The sequence below is a fragment of the Mirounga leonina genome, unplaced genomic scaffold (assembly GCF_011800145.1).
Source record: "Mirounga leonina isolate KUSES-001 unplaced genomic scaffold, KU_Mleo_1.0 Mir_175, whole genome shotgun sequence".
Taxonomy (NCBI): Eukaryota; Metazoa; Chordata; class Mammalia; order Carnivora; family Phocidae; genus Mirounga; species Mirounga leonina.
The window spans coordinates 10,023,386-10,043,787 of NW_023270453.1; the positions used below are offsets into that span (position 1 = coordinate 10,023,386).

General features: G+C 39.1%; 1 protein-coding gene across 2 annotated transcripts in view; it reads right to left on the reverse strand.

Annotated features, from left to right (window-relative positions):
- The window catches only part of CDC123 (cell division cycle 123), a 59,004-nt gene that overhangs the window by 19,840 nt on the left and 18,762 nt on the right, over nucleotides 1-20,402 (reverse strand). For both annotated transcript variants that reach the window (XM_035021645.1, XM_035021646.1), the window contains exons 3-6: nucleotides 19,513-19,570; nucleotides 19,226-19,258; nucleotides 13,191-13,286; nucleotides 11,069-11,175 (exon numbers count right to left, since the gene is read on the reverse strand). In XM_035021645.1, coding sequence (XP_034877536.1) covers nucleotides 11,069-11,175; nucleotides 13,191-13,286; nucleotides 19,226-19,258; nucleotides 19,513-19,570 — 294 coding nt within the window. The remainder of the gene's footprint in view (nucleotides 1-11,068; nucleotides 11,176-13,190; nucleotides 13,287-19,225; nucleotides 19,259-19,512; nucleotides 19,571-20,402) is intronic.

Below are 20,402 nucleotides of genomic sequence, written 5' to 3' on the forward strand. Positions count from 1 at the left end.
AGATGAATAGATAAAGCAGATATGGAGTATGTTAAACAAACAAACAAAAAGCAGAAACAGACTCATATTTGTAAGAAAGAGACTCATAAATACAGAGAACAAACTGGTGGCTGCCAGAGGGGAGGGGAGTAGGGGGAATGGGCAAAAAAGTGAAGCGGGGTGGGAGATACAGGTTTCCAGTTAGAGAATGAGTAAGTCATGGGGATAAAAGACAGCACAGGCGAATTGTGCAAGACTGTTGAATCTCAGATCTGTACCTCTGAAACAAATAATGCAATATATGTTAAGAAAAAAAAAAAGAAGAAGAAGGTAGCGGGAGGGGAAGAATGAAGCGGGGGAAATTGGAGGGGTAGACGAACCATGAGAGACGATGGACTCTGAAAAACAAACAGGGTTCTAGAGGGGAGGGGGGTGGGAGGATGGGTTAGCCTGGTGGTGGGTATTGAGGAGGGCACATTCTGCATGGAGCACTGGGTGTTATGCACAAACAATGAATCATGGAACACTTCATCTAAAACTAATGATGTAATGTATGGGGATTAACATAAGAATAATAAAAAAAAAGACAGCACAGGCAATCTAGTCAGTGGCACTGGAAGAGTGTTGTATGGGGACAGATGGCAGCTATACCTGTGGTGAGCATAAAATACAGACATGTTAAATCACTATGTTTTACACCCAAAACTAATGTAACATTGTGTTAACTATAATCCAATTAAAAAAACGACACTGAAGAGAAGTTTTTGATGAAGAGGAGTATCCAGATTGTGAAGGGTCTTGTTTGTGTCTCTAGGGAGGCTGTACTTTATTATATATACACTGAGGAGCTAAAAGTTTCTGAACATGTGAGGGCTTTAGGACTACCACTGTGGCAATGGTACTGGATAGCTGAGGGTGGGGGGGGCGGTGGGTGGGTGGAGGGGTGGCAAGTAGGGAGGCAGAGAGACCAGTTAGAAGGCTCGGTCCAATAGACTTGGGGGTGATAAGGGTCTAGGGGCTGCAGTGGGAGTGGGGAGGAGAAAAGCACTATATAAAGATATTCAGGAGGCAAAACCAATATTGCCTGGCGCCCTGTTGAAAGTGAGGGATGGGCGCCTGGGTGGCTCAGTTGGTTAAGCAACTGCCTTCGGCTCAGGTCATGATCCCGGAGTCCTGGGATCGAGTCCCACATCGGGCTCCTGGCTCAGCGGGGAGCCTGCTTCTCCCTCTGACCCTCTCCCCTCTCATGCTGTTTCTCTGTCTCTCTCTCTTTCTCTCAAATAAATAAATAAATAAATAAATAAATAAATAAAAAGAAAGTGAGGGATGAGGGAGAGAGGTCGGGATGACTGAGGTCTGGTTTCGATGACTAGCTGGACAGTGATGGGAATGCCATTCACCGAGACTAAGAGAAAAGTAGGTAACAGGGGTGAGGGAAAGACGGGAGAGAATTATGTTTATATGTGGAGAGTTGGAGACATCCTCGGAGAAGCGCACAGAAATGTCTAGGAAACAACCAGAAATAAGGAAACTCAAAGAGAGGGAGGAGTTGAAGACAATTATCTGGAGGTAATCACATAGGTGTAAGAGCTGAAGTCAAGGAAGTAAATAGAAGCGTCACCTCAGGCAGATGACAGAACCTTGGAGAATACCAACAATTAAAGAGTGAGCAAAACTTGCAGTCGAGAGACATTTTTATTAAGAAGAAAAACCCCACGCATAGAAAACAAAAAATACTTTTAAAGATCTCTTAAGCAATTTACAAGTAAAACTGAGTTTGAAAAGCTTTTCAATTCCCCTATTTCATTAGGTTGGAATTCTCTATAATCATTTGTAATTTATACTACAAACAACAACAATTCCAATTTATTTGATTGGCTGAGATTCTCAGAAAAAAACCTTTATTCCTACTAACAACTGGGCATGGGTGGATATAATCTGAATTACAAAGAAAAGTACACCCAACGTGCTTTGTTGAAAACCAGTGGGCTTTCTCTGTATTAATGAACATGCACCAATAATCCTATGAGAAAGTGCCATTAATATCAATGTTTATCACATGAGGTTACCAAGGCTCTGAAAGGTGAGAGATCAAATAAGTGGTAGGGAGGGCACTAAACCCGCAAGGATGGAGGTTCTAGAGCTGCTGTTAGGGGCGCCTGGGTGGCTCAGTCAGTTAAGCATCCGACCCTTGATTTCGGCTCAGGTCATGATTTCAGGGTCATGTGATTAAGCCCCACACTCAGTGTGGAGTCTGCTTGTCTCTCTTGCCCTCTGCCCCACCCACCGTCTTGCGCACGCGTGTTCTCTCTCTCTAAAAGAGCTGTTGTTAAAGCTCTCAGATTTCAGCTAAAAAAATAAAACAAAACACCATAAGTATCAGATGCATCTAAAAAAATGTCCTTGATCATCTTTAATAGTTCCACATAATAAATTTTTCATTTCAAAAGATTCCTTGCGCCTTTTTTTCCTAGTTTACGTGTAAACATTTTAATTGTGGGGCGCCTGGGTGGCTCAGTTGGTTAAGCGACTGCCTTCGGCTCAGGTCATGATCCCGGAGTCCCGGGATAGAGTCCCATATCGGGCTCCCTGCTCGGCGGGGAGTCTGCTTCTCCCTCTAACCCTACCCCCTCTTGCGCTCTCTCTCCCTCAAATAAATAAATAAATAAAAATCTTTTAAAAAATAAATAAACATTTTAATTGTAAAAAACTGCTATTTTATGAATTCTTTTACCCTTAAAACAGATACATACTTTTATTCTGACTTTTAATTTTGAGGAATTAAAAAATACATAAAAGTACAAAGTGCACATGTATTGCTTTTATAAGAAGCCTATTCAAGTTTACTTTAGAATTTAATATTTTGTTTTGTAACATATACAAATATGGAATTACTATGTTGTACACCTGAAACTTAAATATAACATTATGCCAATTATACCTCCATAGGAAAAAAAGGTAATATTTTGGCTTCCAACTAACCATTAGTTCATGATCAATGATAAAACTGAACTGTCTCTTTTCTTAATTTAAATGTATCTAAAACATACAGGGAGATGGAAGGAGAGAAATGACTAAGGAACTTGAATAAAGAACAGGGCATTATCTTAATGGTTAGTGTAGTAGCAGAACTACTACCATTCTCATATTTGAAATGTGATTTAATCATGTGGGTGCCATAGTTTTTATAAATCTGGTAACAGAGGATAGTTACTCTGATTCTATAAAGAACAAGCCAGATTAAGATTCTATATCTACCTGTTTTTAAAATACTACAGGAAACCCAAAAGGCACAATTCCAAAACACAAATCTTCATTGTCTAATGTTTTTAATGCTTCGATATTCCTACAAATACTGATTTCAGCCCTCGGTTAATCCTCATATTGCTACTTTAAAACACGTATACATTTTAATGTATATTTGCATTCTCCCATCCTGTAACATTTATTTTTTGGTGTTGATTGGTTTAACATTTAATGTTAGTTTAAAAGCCTGATTAGTTTCAGAATGTAGAAGTGAGAATGTCTGTGGTATGTGAGATTATTGTATAAGGCTTTTTCTTATTAAGATGATTAACCAGATGGCCCAGTACAGTTCTTGCAAGAGAAGAGTGCAGAGCCAACTAGTTAAGCCTGAATGTAAAGGTCAACGATAGCATTTTCAAGAGCTCAGCTGAAATACTGCAAAGAACGCTGTGTGTGAATATTTAGATTCCATTTACATTCTGGAGAAGGTAGGTTTAAAAAGCAAAAATGAGTAAGATAATCAGGGTACTGACAACACTGGAATTTTTACAATCCTTATACATAAATTAATGGACCTAAAACTTGTTCTAAGAGTCTCAATTCTTTTTATGAGTTTAATTAAAACACTTCCTTTATATTATCTTTGAGACTTCTGTTATTTTAAATTCATACAGCTCTACTTCCTCCTCTTGTCTGCTGTCTCACCTTGAGGCATGATGTAGTTTTCTCACGATCTTGTTATTTCTACATAAGCGCCTACTTGGTGCAGCTCATTTCTCTGGGGGTCTCACAGGCCTGGGTTGTGGAGTCTTCCCAGAGCACTTTGTATTTGCATCTTCTAGGTGTCTCAAGGGTAAAAATGACTGGAGGACTGACTTTTACATTAATTTCTTAGTTAATGGAAGCTCTTCAACAGGCAGGTGGTTCAAATTCCATTTTCCAAAGTTCATAATGAGATATAGGCCTGAGGTTTCAACTTTTTAAAACGAAAAACCCAAAGCCCAAGGGGTTTCAGTCCTGCTTCCCTGTCTCTGTGCCAATGGATGAATTTTTTTTCTTGTTCACCCTTTACTGAAGGTGCAAAAAACGGTCTCTTTTCCAAATCCTCACTTTATTTTGGCTTAATGCTTGGCTTCCAGTCCTATAAAGGGATTAAAAGTTATGTCTCTTATCAGCTCTGATAATGACCCCTAAAAGGCTTACCTACCTAACCCTCTGATTTTCCATCCTCTTTACATTTCTTGCATCTGGGATTTACCTTTTGTTTCTGTGAATTCAGCTATGCATTAATTTCTGTGCTATAGTTTATATTTTACCCAGCATCTCTAGGTAATGTGTAACAAAAGATTTTTCAAGTTATCTTAGCCTGCTACTTAGCTAAAACCAAAAATTAATGATCAGTTTCTTAAAGCTCTTTTATAATTACAAATAAGAACATTTTGAATCTCATTTGAATATCTCTGCCAACCTGAACAGTACTAGCTGTAATTAGTACTTACTAACCATTTTCATGTACACTTATGAGCTTATTGTGTGTGTCTGTGTGTGTGTGACTGTGTGTTTAAATCCCACTTCTAAATTTTTTTTCCTGGGTAAGTATTTTATTATAACTTGGAAGATTTCTTTGAAATTTTCAACAGGTTAACAACATAAAGTAGTATTAAATCAAAGTCACTGCTTTACAGTCTGGATAGAAAGGAAACTCCTATACTGAATTATAATTATAGTTCCTCTAGCTAGCCATTAAAAATCCAAATATACACAAATGTTATTAAATGATGAATGTTACATTATCTACAATGGAAATTACAAACTAAAAAAAATTCTCAGGTACAAAAATAGTGAAGATTTTATTTTGGAAAAAAACCAACAAAACCCAAAAGTCTATCCTGATGAAAGCTACTATGAAATTATACCAGTGCATTTTAAAAACATTTTGAAATTAGCCAGTTAATAGGAATTTTTGAGAGTAATGTTCTAGATCCAAATTTTTAAAAAGAAAAGAAAGGGAAAAAAGTCTTAGCCCCAAACTGCAAGGACTGTGCTCAGCCAGCACTGATCCCTGGCAGGCAGGAAGGCCATCTTTTTTCTTTCATTTCTACTCAAGGTACTGCCCTAATTATTCCCTCAACTTCAACAAGATTGCATTTCCTGTCAGCCACCAGGTCTTAGCATAAACAGACCCATTCGTTATGCCCTAAACCATGTCTTAAGATTGACATACTTTTTTCTGTGAACTTCCTGTGATCAACAAGTTTTTATCATGCTGTTCCAAATATTTCATACATCAAAAGAGAACAAATATAATATATTCAATGATAAGGATGTGGGTGTGTGGAACAGAGGGGAGCACAATCAAGAAAATATGGATGTACTCTAGTATACAGATGAGGCGGAATGTGTCCCCTGCTTTGTTACAAGGAAAGGAGGAGAGGACCAGAAAAGGATCCATGTGCCTGCACTGTGCTGAGCTGTGCTACAATTCAGAAACAGACTACAAGAAAGAGCTAGATGGAGATGAAAACAGAGACTACGCTAGTGGAAAACTTTTTTTTTTTTTTTAAGATTTTATTTATTTATTTGACAGAGAGAGACACTGCAGGAGAGGGAACACAAGCAGGGGGAGTGGGAGAGGGAGAAGCAGGCTTCCCGCAGAGCAGGGAGCCCGATGTGGGGCTCAATTCCAGGACCCTGGGATCATAACCTGAGCCGAGGGCAGACGCTTAACGACTGAGCCACCCAGGTGCCCTGCTAGTGGAAAACTTTTAAGTTGAAGATGAAGCCTATGTGTTGGGGCTAAGGGGTGAGATTCTGGCACTGGATGTACAGATTTACAATATTACCTACTCACAGGATATGAGCTGGGCCTCTAATTTGGGCCAGTCACATGGCAGGAGTAGGGGAAGGAGAATCACACTATTGGTATACTCTGAGAATAATACCTACATGAATTTACTCTAGGCAACTTAGATACTACCTAAGTCCATTGGCTGAGATCACAATTTCACCATTTTTATAAGTAGTGAGAAAACATCTTCATTAAAGCTTTCTGAAGTGGCTGTAAACACAATCATTAATGTTTTAAAGTGGCATACCACCCTAGATATTTACTAGGGCACAAGTCTGATTGGTAAGCTTTTTTTAAAAGTTGGAAGGTTACATTATACTTCACTGTAAACAGTAAGTATAAGAAAAAGTGTAAATTATGGGCAAGAAAAACAAAATGCAGAACCATGGAACCTTAAGTGTCAAAGTTCTGGTGGTGTAGACTATTGCTCATGGGGAACCAAGAGAACCAGGTTAAGAGTACTGGTCACAGATTCCATTCCAGATTTCACTGGTGCTGGAAAAACAAAGATAAAAGTAAAACGATACTGAACTAAGGATCATTGGGTACGTTCATCTGAATTTTCATAGAATTCTTCTTCAGAAAGAGATAAAATATGCTATCTAAAATTAAAACAATCTACAGCAGAGAAAGTGTCATCTCATTAATCACAAGGTAAAGATTCTATCAGGTCCAACTTACACACAAAATTTTACTCCTGAGACTACTTGCTGCATTTTAGGATTAATAACCAGTGTTGTGATAATCTTAAGAATGCATACAAATTACGTCAAGCATGGCTGAGTTAAATTACTAAGACAAGTGAAATTTCCTGACCTCTAATCAAATCTATCTTGTGCGTGACAAATCCCTCAGAGAAACACTTAATGGATTAATTTTTTCACTCGCTCAGCCCTATCTTCCAAGTGCCAATTGAATACCAGGTATTATTTTCTTGCCTTGGCTGACTGAAGTGACATTAATCAATAAAATAATTACTGAAAGCAGCCTTGAGCCTCAACAAGTCTAACCACATAAAATGTTTCTATCTGGGGGCACCTGGGTGGCTCAGTCGTTAAGCATCTGCCTTCAGCTCGGGTCGTGGTCCCAGGGTCCTGGGATCGAGCCCCACATCAGGCTCCCTGATCAGCGGGAAGCCTGCTTCTCCCTCTCCCGCTCCCCCTGCTTGTGTTCCCTCTCTCGCTGTGTCTCTCTCTGTCAAATAAATAAATAAATTCTTTAAAAAAAAAAAATGTTTCTATCTGGGCAAATAGTTTGCTCAGTGAATCTAGTGCAGACTGTGTTAAATGTGTCATATTGCAACTTCCACTTTTTAAAGCTCCTATGTACAATAACCAGTTGAGGAACAGGAAAAATAAGAGTACTTAATATTCTGTATCAGCTTACAACTCTGACAGATAGCACAGCTTGTCTCCCTCGAGCTATTCCCAACCTTCATCCTTGCTAACACAATTGTGATTGCTGGATCAGGTAGCACTTGTATTCTGCAGTCCCCTCCGGAATCCCAGGGATGCATGTGCTGCTTAATCTAAGCAGTCCTCAAGGCGTGGGCCTGCACAACCATCATCAGGATAACCTGGGAACTTCTTTGAAATTATATTCTTGGGCCCCACTCCCAGCCTACTGAACCAGAACTTTGGGGAAGGGACCAGCAATCTGTGTTTCATCAAACTCTTTAGATGATCCTGATGCATGCTAACGTCTGACAGCCCTGGTCTAAACCAGTCATTGCAATTCTGTTCCCTCTGCCAACTGCTGGATTAGGCTGGGTCTCTGTATGACCAGTGAGCCTACAGAGGCCTCCTGGGAAGCTTCCAGAATGCTCTACTTGCTCACATACAGAGAGGAGTGAGAGGAAACACACCACCCCTTCTATTTTTGGTTCAGATACTGTCATGTCTTCATGTGCTGCCCAGAACTGTAGCAGCAATCTTGAAACCAGTGGGCGATAATCCCAAATACCACATCAGTAAGCCAAGCATGACCACAGGGGAAAAACTGGAAGAGCCTGGCTCCATGGAGACCTTGAGGAGCAGCTCAATTAACCCCCAAAATACCCACGCTCCAGAGTCCTTGTTAAGTAATATACTTTTTAAAACTCTGTATGTGTAAAATACTTTTAGTTGGCCTTCTGTTATCTTGCAATCCTGACTGGAATATCTTTCTTTTTTTGAGGTAAGCCCCAAAATAATATAAACAATATAAAGTCACTTTTATAATATTATATAATCTTATACATATCACAGATTATTATATAACTCTATAATGTCTTTTTACATTCTATATTTATACTTATTGTTTTTACTTATATTTTTATTATATAAATTCTTACAAAATTAAATTTTTTTTTTTAAAGATTTTATTTATTTATTCATGAGAGACAGAGAGAGAGGCAAAAGCAGAGGGAGAAGCAGGCTCCCCGCGGAGCAGGGAGCCCGATGCGGGACTCGATCCCAGGACCCTGGGATCATGACCTGAGCCGAAGGCAGACGCTTAACCGACTGAGCCACCCAGGCGTCCCACAAAATTAAATTCTTTATGATATTCCGTATTTTAATTTGAAGCATTTTTAAAAGGAGGAATTTATGACTTTACTAAGTGAAAATATAGAAACCATTTAGAATGGCATTACTGAAATTTTATTCTGGTTTTGGTTCTACTAACTAGTTTGTGGGAACAAACGACCAAGCAGATTTAGGCCTCAATTTTTTAGCCTATAGAAGGAAAGAGATTAAATTACTGACACAATCCTGTCTAATTTAAAGAATTACACTCCAAATTTAATCTTTCAGGGGTCCTTAAAGGCCTATGCAACAAAAGTTCATCTTTCACTAAAGATCCCATCAATACAGATTTTTATGGTGACAAGACTTACAGCTCTGCAGCCTCCTACCGACAAATTCTTCCAGAAGGGGGTGACTAATTAGAGCCGCCCAGCTGAAAGACTGCAAGCCCGGTACTTGGGGTTTGTTCCTGCCAACTCCCAATTATTTAGACTAGGAGAAGCATGGTATTCTGTGAGTAAACACTCTTAATCCCAGGCCTCAAATTCACCTGCTGACTGAACTTCCCTCCCATGCAAAAGTCAAAGAGCACAGAAGGCCAAATAGCTGACTGCTATTTCGACCTTCTATTGGACTCACGTTAGATTCAAGCACGATGAAGAGGGGGAGAGGTGGGCTGGGGAGCAGCAGCATTCACCAAGCCACAAAGACGATTTAAAAAAGCATCAGCCACAGGGAATTAAAAGCAACTTATAGGAATTTTGGGAAAGGAAAAGATGTCCTCATACTCCCACTGCAACTAGTGTTAAAGGGACAGGGAAACTCCTATCTGATGAACTAACAGGTACGGAGCATTTTTAATGTAATATATTTTAAGACCTCTTTACTTAAAAGCATTAGGTATTTAAAAGCTTTATAATGGACAAAGAAGACAGCGACTACTTCCTCGAATCAGAGGGCCTCTCCTAGAACGGAAATGCCACAGCATTATTACTACAACAGGGGCCGCCAAACACCTAGTAACATCTGTGCCAATGTGACCACAAAGGGTGGACAATGAAATATCAAAACAATATAAAGCTCTTCTCTGTAAATGAACCAGAAATATCAATACTGGTAAACCCCCTTTATAATAAACTTACAATTTAACCAGACTCATTTATTATCACCAAACTTCATTCCCTTCATTCTTATAATACTAAAAACAATGGCCAAGCTACACAACTCAGAGGCAAAAGACTAGGTGTACAACTGACATGCAGTGAATTTATTTTTCTGTGCCCGGCTTCTCCTCAAAAAAGGATCTGAAGCTGAAATGGGGTGAATGGGCAGGGCAGACTCCACGGACGGATAGGGAAGAAGTGGCATGGGTACACAGTATTTGCACCCCTATTCACCCGCTTAGTTGCTGGATTTTGTGATATGCTTTACTTTAGAGACCAGTTTAAATATTAGTTTAAGTGTGATAACTGGTCTGTTTACGATGGGTAAGATGGGAAATCTAGAAGAATACCTATTTGATGACAGAACAAGAGAGCATAAAGAGCTCACTGGCAGGTCACCAGTGCAAGTCAGTTACCTGCCTATGAGTCCTTTAGCTAAAGAGTAACTGGCAAAGAAAGGAAAACAGCAATTCCCCTTCCTGAAATGTATGCTGAGAAAAAAATTAGGAACATGCACAAAAATTTAGCTCAGGGATATTCACTGTAGGACTATATAAAAATAGAATGCTGATCAAACAAATCATGCTGTAGCTATCCAGTGGAATACCATTAAGGTAATTTTAAACAATGATACATATAAGTATTAAATGACACATAAAGATATTAGCTATATACTGCAGGCCACTAAGGAATATGAACTACAGGATCCCATTTTTGTCTTAAAATATCACAATATGGTTAGAGACAGGTATATTTATATTATACGTATGCACAGAAAGAATTCTGGAACTATATAAAACCAACTGTGGTGAGATCATGGGTGCTTCTACATTTCCTGTTTTTGTTTAGCTCAAATTCTTAATTTTGTTTTTCTATGATAAGCATATACTGATTTTACAATGAGAAAAAAAGATTACCAAATTAATGGGCAGATACAAAGAAAGCCCTTGATATTTACAAATATTCATTTACTGTCAAAGGAAAAGAAATGTTTGCTTTAATAGGTCCTGTCATATGGAACTGCTGTTGTGTTGTTGGGTTTTTTTTTTTTAAGATTTTATTTATTTATCTATTTGAGAGAGAGAGAGAGCACACGTTGCATGGAGGGGCAGAGGGAGAGGGAGAAGCAGACTCCCTGCTGAGCAGTGAGCCGGACGTGGGGCTCAATCCTAGGACCTGAGCTGAAGTCAGACGCTTAACTGACTGAGCCACCCAGGTGCCCCGGAACTATTGTTTTTAACGGTACTAGAAGTAATGGGATTTCACCTTCAGCAAAACTCTCATAAGTACAGAAACTACTGACACGGGAGATCAAGAGACATACTTACGGCTGAGTGAAGTCACGAGTGATGAAATCAGAACTCTTGAACAACAGAAAGATGTCGCTGAGGGTTTTACATTTCAGAGAACTGTTCATTGCTATCCAGTATGCATCCTAAATAATAATAATAAAGCACATGCAACTTAGCATATATTTCAAGTCGGTTGCTATGAATGAGGCTCAGGCCTACATACAAAGCTGATAATGCACACTACTTTTAAAGAAAAAGCTCAGTTGAGACATTTTAGCTATACCATTCAATGTCAAATCACACTTCTGAACGACCGAGAGCAGGGCCACTGCATGTTGCTTGCTGGGTTATGAACACTGAGCTGTTAAGGCCCTCACCTTCCCACTCAGGCCCAAGCACTTCCCCGTGTTTGTCTTACTGATGATGAAAGAGGGGTGAAGAGCATATCAGAAGTGCTGACACTTCAGCTAAAAGATCAAGATGCAAAGAAAGAGCCTAACCAGCTACTCTCTAAGAAAAAGGAGATCCTTTCTCTCTTCTTGTTCCTGGGTAGTGACAGCCGGGACACCTGAAGTGTGAGGACTGGAGCAGTTCAGACCCATGTCTACCAAATCAGGGAGAGAGGAGATGAGAGATTCTGCATCACTGCAGCTTTCAGTGGTGAATGTCTCCTACCTATGAACCGAAAAAAGGTAAGAACAGCAGGCACACCAGGCACAAAGCTTAGCAAAACACGCCTAAAAATGACAGAATAATTAAGTCATTTATTAAACATACTTCTCCCACAGATCAGACACAGGGCAGTAATCTAATGTTGAGAAAACAAATGATTGCAAAAAACTACCTAATTATCCACACATGAAAGACAGCCGTGGCACATGGCAGGCACACAAAATAAAATATAAATGAACAAAGGAATAACTTCAAACCACAAATAATCTACCATTCGTAAGTGGAAAGCCCCAGCCCAGCTCAGCAGTAAGAAATGATTCAAATTACTGCTCATGTACAAACTAAAAATGAGTTTTGATAACTTCTTTATAATAACTTTTATAATTTCTCCCAGTGAAAAAGATGCTGAACTTCTGGTGGAGAATGGCACACCACTGAAACAACAGCAGATGCACAGAAAACCGTGACCTCAAGGGAAAGCAAAAGGGTGAACAAGAACACCAAGTCATCCTGTACGGTCTCCATCCGATGTGCGCAGAGTGCGCTACCGGAGTTGCAGGAACACTGCATCCTGACCTAAGCGGAACGGGACAGTACTCGAATGAGGAGAGTGGAAGATCAATCAGCGGGAACGGGAGGTGAGAGGAGAGAATCGTCTCGTTCCTGAGGGGGCAGCAATAATGAATATGGACAGCTAAAGGACGGAGCGGTAGAGGAAAACAACGAAAGGATGAACTGAAACAGGGACAGCAGCTGCCACTGGGGAGTGAGACATGGGGAAGCAAAGGACGTGTCAGGACCTGCTGGTTTGGGGAGCAAAAGTCCAGCTCTTTTAAAAATGTAGATGATGTACATATGGAACTAATTTTCATCAGTAAAAATAAAGGCTAGATTAGGTACAACTTGTCATTCATCTTAGAATAAGAGAAGAAAGACACATGGGATGATTTTTGAAAATGCAAGTAAGTCTTTGATTCCTTAAGTGAACTTTGCTGCCATAGTGGTTTTCTACTGGATTAGAAAGAAGAGTGAATTTTTCCACAGACCTTGATGTAAAGAAAAAATTTTGTCAATGCAATGTCATAACGATAAAACACAATTTAAGAAAATGTCAGCTGATTTCCCGAATGGCTCTATGTCTAGGCCCTGTGACATTTTAATTCTCATTATTTTTCAATAGAGAAAAATTTCTCTGTTACACTGAACAGCTGAAGTTTTGAAAGGGGCAGAGAATGGCCTTCCTCTGATTCTAGCACGATCAGCAACACAAGAGGTTACAACTGTCTTTTAGCAAAATATATAGTATTTTACAGACTCAGGAAACTGCAAAATCAGGAAAGTGGGAGGGGGAAAATAAAAATAAATATCACAGTGTTTTCCCTAGAATTAGGAATAAAATTCTAGGCTCTCTGTGGGTATATAAAAAGAAATGAATAGCAAAACAAAGAATATTCAAATAGTAAGAGATTTACTGATGTGTTCCTACCCTTGGGGCACTCCAGTTAAGCTTAGGAAATACACTGCCCCCCAGGGAATTGATAGCTTCTTGGACTTTCGTGGTGAACTCGGGAAATTCCGGTGCCTACAGAGAAAAAGGAGAAATCATTTAGACAGGTTGATAACATCACAATAAATACAGAAAACAAGATCAAAATCTCAAACAATTAAGCATGTTAAAAATAAGTTAGAATACAAATTACTATCAGAATTTCTGAACTGAATCAATGATCAAATATTTACCAGAAAGGGAAAAAAATAACAAGTGCCCAAACGGTACTTTCCAAAAACAATCAAAACCCAGGAAGCTTAAAAGACAGATGTCACAAGGCATCTGGGGATATGAGGAAGGACTGAATGGTTCTCTGAACATCTAAAGAACCAACAGTTATTAAGTGAAGAGACAGATGGAATGTCACCTGCACCCATACTCCAAGGCTCCGAAATACCACCTCACATTTAAAGGGCCAGAAGCCTTTCCATCTGGAGGAAAAGATTCTTGGACATATCCCCAAAAGCCTTCAGGAGAATGAGAAATAAATGATGTGCTTAACTGTATTTAAACACTGCTATTTCCAGACAAGTTTTAATATAAACAAAACTCAAAAATAGGATGGTGGTGCAGTTAAAATGTTCTTTCCTTTTTGACTGATTTTAAAATGCAGTTTATATATGCAAGTAACCAAAACGTCCTAAGTGTCACTTCAACTAGGAAGTAAAGAGAAATTGTGTGAAGAAACACTCTTCTGCACTCTTCTGTGAGCCTTATGTCCCTAGCTAAGGAGCACATGAACATTAGCAGAGAAAAGGGGACTAAGAGAATAGGAAGTGTAGCCTGCAAGGGACAGAATACAAAAATATTAACAGGTTTGCTACAGTCACATTATCCCTTTATATCTGCCGCCCCCTATTGGGCAACTGCAAATTTTGAAAAAGTCCAGTAATGACAAGTTCTTCCACAGGGGCAAAAAAGTTAGACTAGGTCTAGAATGAGCCAAACTACACACTGCAAAAATATATCAAATGGCTTCTGTTGATCCCCTTAATCTAATCCAGTTACAACGGAGAGAAAACTGTGTTAAGAAGGGCGCCTGGGTGGCTTAGTCGTTAAGCGTCTGCCTTTGGCTCAGGTCATGATCCCAGAGTCCTGGGATGGAGCCCCGCATCGGGCTCCCTGCTCGGCGGGAAGCCTGCTTCTCCCTCTCCTACTCCCCCGATTGTGTTCCCTCTCTTGCTGTGTCTGTCAAATAAATAAATAAAATCTTTAAAAAAAAAAAAAGGCCTTTCCCCTTTTAAAAAAAAACTCTGTTAAGAGTCTGGGAAACAGGGGCGCCTGGGTGGCTCAGTTGGTTGAGTGTCTGCCTTAGGCTCAGGTCATGATCTCAGGGTCCTGGGATGGAGCCCCGCATCAGGCTCCCTGCTCAGTGGAAAGCCTGCTTCTCTCTGTCTCTGCTGTTCCCCCTGCTTGTGTGTTCTCTCTGTCAAGTAAATTTAAAAATCTTAAAAAAAAAAAAAAAAGTCTGGGAAACAGACCAAAAAACGTCAGTTTAAAACAAAAGGTGACCTATCCCCCAAACTAGAAACCAGCTTTAAGCAGTAAGCTAGTGAGTAAAGGAGGGAGAGATCACAGCAGACTGGACTGGACCCCCCCTTCCTTTCTGCTACAGATGTCTGTGATCTCTAGACAGGTTGGCAGCATCTTTAGTATCTGCCACCGTGTCCATCTTCCGTGTAACATTGTCAGCTTAGACACAGGAAATCAAACAGGAGCCATTCTGAGAGGCTTTCAAAATGAGTAACAGCCTGAGTCCTCTACCATTTGCCTCTCCCCATGAGAAGGAATTATGATCTATGTTAAGCCAATAATTTCCTTATGATCCACTGAAGTTACTGATGTGGCTCAGCTAGGGTTCTATGCATAAAAACTTATCTAAAATCTGCATTAGCAATATTTTCGATGAATGGTGTAGTTATACAAAATTTACAACATGAAAGGATTCATTCTTCAAAGACAAAACAATTTAATTTTCCTAACCCATAAAATTTCACATTGCTTTATATTTATGTATTATATTTTGAGAAGTGACAAATTACCTCAAATCCTCAAATTATTCAACTTCAGGAAATCCTGCTATAAGTATCCTAAAACAAATTTAAATTATAAAAAGTTTATGTATTGTGGAGAAAAATGTGTGCTTCAGTGGAAGACTATGTATTATCTACCTACAGCATACCCTCTGGATTATCTGATTCTAGCTAGGTCTATGAGCTGTTTTATAACTTGGCAAACTGTAGGTTAAGTGATAACAATGAAAAGTTTTTCTATGGACATAAAAATTCTATCCTGCCTGACAGAGAGCCAGTTGTCTTCCCCCGACACACACACCCTTGAGGGAGGCAAAACCAGTTCTGCTTCATTTATGTATTCATTTCAGTATTTCTAATCTATGTGTCTGTCCTTTGGATTCTCTTTGGAACCAGTTAAAACATCTGCCTAGATCCCTCATGAGTAAATAAAACCTTCAACATGTGTTAGAGTTTTATATCAATATGGAATCATGATTCTACCTTTTTCTGAAAATTACCTTTCAATAGATTTAATAGAATTCTTTTAAGCTCATAGCTCAAGGAGTTGATTCAAATATGCAATATACCTCAGTTTTCCAGGAAAAGGTTCCTGTTGTGATTGATAAAATCTACATTTTTTATCATATCTGGGGACTTTCTGTGATCCAAACCCTCCTGTCTTTCCAACTACACCTACCATACCCATTCTTTTTTTTAATTATGAAATATTTAAAATATACAAAAAATATATATACACCTGTGTTCCTGGATCCATACATTCAACAATTTGGTATACTTTTTTTTTTTTTAAAGACTTTATTTATTTATTGAGAGAGAGAATGAGATAGAGAGAGAGAGCATGAGAGGGGGGAGGGTCAGAAGGAGAAGCAGACTCCCCGCTGAGCAGGGAGCCCGATGCGGGACTCGATCCCCGGACTCCAGGATCATGACCTGAGCCGAAGGCAGTCGCTTAACCAACTGAACCACCCAGGCGCCCAACAATTTGGTATACTTAACCCAGACCTTTAAATTTCCTAAGGGAACAAGGTTACAATATAAATGAGGCTTCTTACCTCCTCACTCTCCTCCCTAATCCTAATCCTTCCCCTCCCCACAGGCAATCAGCATTACAGACTTGGGCGTATTCTTCCAGAATCATGATTTATACTTAATAATAATATATGCCTGTCCATTAATTATAGCATTTTAAAAATTTAATATAACTGTCATTGATATGTATACTTTAGCAAACTGCTCTCACTTTTGAGATTTACCCCCCTCAACTGAGTTTTCCCATTTTTAATTCCATGTTTCTGTATCTAGATTAATGGACTATTACCACTCGTCAAAGCTTATATTTCCCTCGTTGGGTCTTGGCCCACACTCCTTACTAAGAGTCTTCTGCCATGAATGTTTCCCTGCTCAACAACATCTAGTTCCACCCAGCGAAACCTGTCACTTTAGTAACTTTTTATTTTGAAATAATGTCAGACTTTAAGAAGCATTAAAAGAAGAGTAATAAGAATTTCCATATACTCCTCAGCCAGGCGTTTACCACATGTTTTAGCCTTCCCCATCCCAAAACTCTCTCTCTTACAGATCTATGCAGATGTGTGCATTTATTTATATATATGCACATATAAAACAAAATTTTTTCTTACATTCTTAAAGTATGTAGAAGTCACGATGCCCTTTTACCCCCAAATACTTCACTATGTTTCCTAAAAGATCAGTAACATTCTTTTACAGAACCTAGCAAAATTATCAAAGTCAGGGAGCTAACACTGATAGAATACCATTATCTCATTTACAGATCTTATTCAAAATGTACCCATTTTCCCAATGTCTTTTATAGCAGAAGAAAAACATTTCTTTTTGACTTAGGATCCAGTCTAGAACCACACCACTGCATTTAGCCGTCATGTCTGCGCAATCTTTAATCTGTAACAGTTCTTCTTTCTGTTGTCCTTTATCTTTCGTGACCTTGACATTTTTGAAGAGTACTGGCAGTTATGCTATATAATTTCCAAAAAATTGCATTTGCTGGAGGTTTCCTCATCATTAGATTTAGGTTATGCATGTTTGGCAGGAGATGTGTCCTTCTTAGCGCATCATCAGGAGGTATCAGGAGGTACACAATGCAGGTTTGTCCCATCACTGGCAAGGTTTTTGATCACTTGGCTTCCAGGTCTTTCCACTGTAAACTATTTTCGTCTTTATAATTAATAAGTAATTTTGGTGGAAATATCTTGAGAATATTCAAGTATCCTCTTTCTCATCAAATACTCACCCACGAGTTTTAACATCTATTCCATCAATTATTACTGTGATGGTTGCCAAATGGTGATTTCCAATTCTATAATTCCTTATACATTTGTGAGCTGGTGCCTTTTCTACTATAAAGGGCTTTCCTTTCTGCTCCCATTTATTGAATATAGCCATTTATTTGTCAGTATGGGATCACAGACCACTGATCTTAGCAAATGGCTATACTCCACTAATATCCCTGTTTTGACACTCAGCTATTTGGCCAGTGGGAACCCATTTGAGCTGGCCTCTGTGTCCTTTCTGTCATGTCTGCCTCATTCTTACTTTCTGACACAAGCTGTCGCAAGTTCATCTTCATGTTCCTACCCCCAGCCTTGACTTTCTCCAAGGAGCTTCAATTCCTTTTAGTTGAGAAGGTATCTAGAAACCAAGATCAGGGCACTGGGTATGCTCACTGCTACCATGATGTCACCGTATCACTGCTTCCAGTCCTTAGTAAATGGAGCATGGTAGATACACACATAAATTATTAATTTCCCTATCTAGTCATCTGTTAGAAAGCATGAGTTGGCACTGATAATCCTCACCACTTTTAGGGTCCAGGTCAAATATCATGTCTCCCTTTACCCCTTTCTAGATGACCTCAGTTCTAACTGTTCTCTGTTCTGATAGCACTTTGTCTTCTACTCCCAAACTGAAACATCTTTCCCTGGTTTATAAACTCGCTAATGGCAGGAATCAAACCAAATTCATCTTTGTTCAGAATCCACTATAGTGCCCTGAATATAAGAGATAACTAAGATGCATGTTTAACTGAACAGGATTTTCAGAAACGAAGAGTGACTGACTTGCACGATATCCAGAGTAAAATGAACCATGGAAACTTGCCCTTTCTGTATATGTTGGCATGCTTTTTATACAGGAAATATATTGGTTTAGGCATCTCCACTTACTTTTCTTATATCAGGTCTCTTCCATTAAAATAAACAGAAGTATCTTCTTTAGAATTGTATCAGAATATAACCTTCCCTAAAACTAGTTTCCCTTGTGCCTTGTGTATATTTGCAGGGAATTGTATAAAAACCTTTCCCTTTTATCTCAAGGTATAAAAAGTTTCTTCTTATCTACCGTATTTTTAGAAATACGTTTTACTGCACCATTCCTTTAAAAATATTTTTATTAAAAATATATTTCAAGTTGAATTAGACAACAGCATTCTTATCCTGAAAGACTGTAATACACTCAATCAACTTCTACATTTTTATATAAGATATTGGTTAAAGCCACACACTTCTCTACTCTCACTTGAAAGAAACTGTAATTTTCATGCCATTTAAATATAGTTGAATAAGTGACTACATATTTCATTTTTAGGTTCCAGGTATCTGGGAACCTCAAAGTTCAATGTTAGACTTGATTACTTTTTTCAGAGCTCAACAGAAACAAGTCAAAGCACCAACTATGCACTTAAAATATTTCCTTTAAAATCAAAGGGAAAGAAGGGCAGGCCATGTTTGCCTATAAACAATGATTCAAGTTATTTTTCAAAATAATAGATCAAAGCCAACAGAGAAACACACATTTGAAACAGTGAGTAAAAGGGAATTGAGAGAGATGTGTACTGAAACCCTGAAGCACCTTACGTAGCAGCGTGAGGCTGTCCCCACACTGGAATGGCTCTGCTCTTACCGTAAGCGTAGCCGTGTTCTCATCATCCGACCACTGCACGAAGAGGACAGAAACAAAATATTAAATGTGGATAGTGTACTGGGCTTCCAAAAAGCAATGCTCTATCTAAAAATTATACATAAACGAGAAAGACATCTCTTTCTGAACACAAACTACATGTCAAAGTGAGGTTTCCGTGTAATTTCTCACTTTACCAAATGTATGCTAAGACGTAAATATCAGAACCATTTCAGGGATCATTTAAATTACAATAGTCTATGGAATGGATTTTTTTTTTTTGAACCAACCTGTATTTCTTCTGCCTCATCATCAATGTCTGGTTGAGAATGTGTTGGTGGATCTTCCCTAGAAGAACATAAAACAAAAATTAAGCAAGAAAAATGCTTCGGTACCATGTATGTAGTCCTAATTTCAGGTATATTGACTACATATGGAAAAAAAAAAAGCCTCAGACTTGGAGGAGGTTAGGAAAAGTTCATTTTTTGAGGGGTACCTGGGGGCTCAGTCAGTTAAGCATCTGCCTTCAGTTCATGATCTCCCACCTACCCCTCATTCAGCTTACATCAATAATCAAATTTGCTATTTTTGTCTCATTTCTCCCCTCCACATTTGGGGAGATGGGTATGGTGGAGTATTTTAGGTAAATCCTCCCCCCTCCCCTCTTAACAAGCCCCACGTCGGGCTCCCTGCTCAGCAGGAGTCTGCTTCTCCCTCTCCCTCTGCCCCCCATCCCACTCATGCTCTGTCTCTCTCTCTCTCAAATAAATTAATAAAATCGTTTTTTAAAAAGTTCATTTTTTTGAGACAGAAACTAATAAAAGTTGATATAAAATTAATGAGTACACTTCCAATAAGAGACAGCAGAAGAAACACTTTCTGCCCTCTTCTCAGAAATCACTAGAACCAAGGAAAAGAAAAACTCAAACTCCAGCTCTGAGGACACGAGCAATCATCTACAACTCTGAATCCCAATATATGAGAAAAGCTGCCACAGACAAGGAAGATCAAGTGAGATGAAGAAGCCAAAAGGAATCATCCAAAGAGCTGTTCTACCGAAGAGCTGGAATACCCCCAAAAGGCAAAATCAAGAATCTTTTGCTTATATAGTGAAAACAGAGCATGTGGGCTGGTGTCAAGAATTACCCTGGATCCTGAGGGTTGCTGGAGTGGAGGGGGG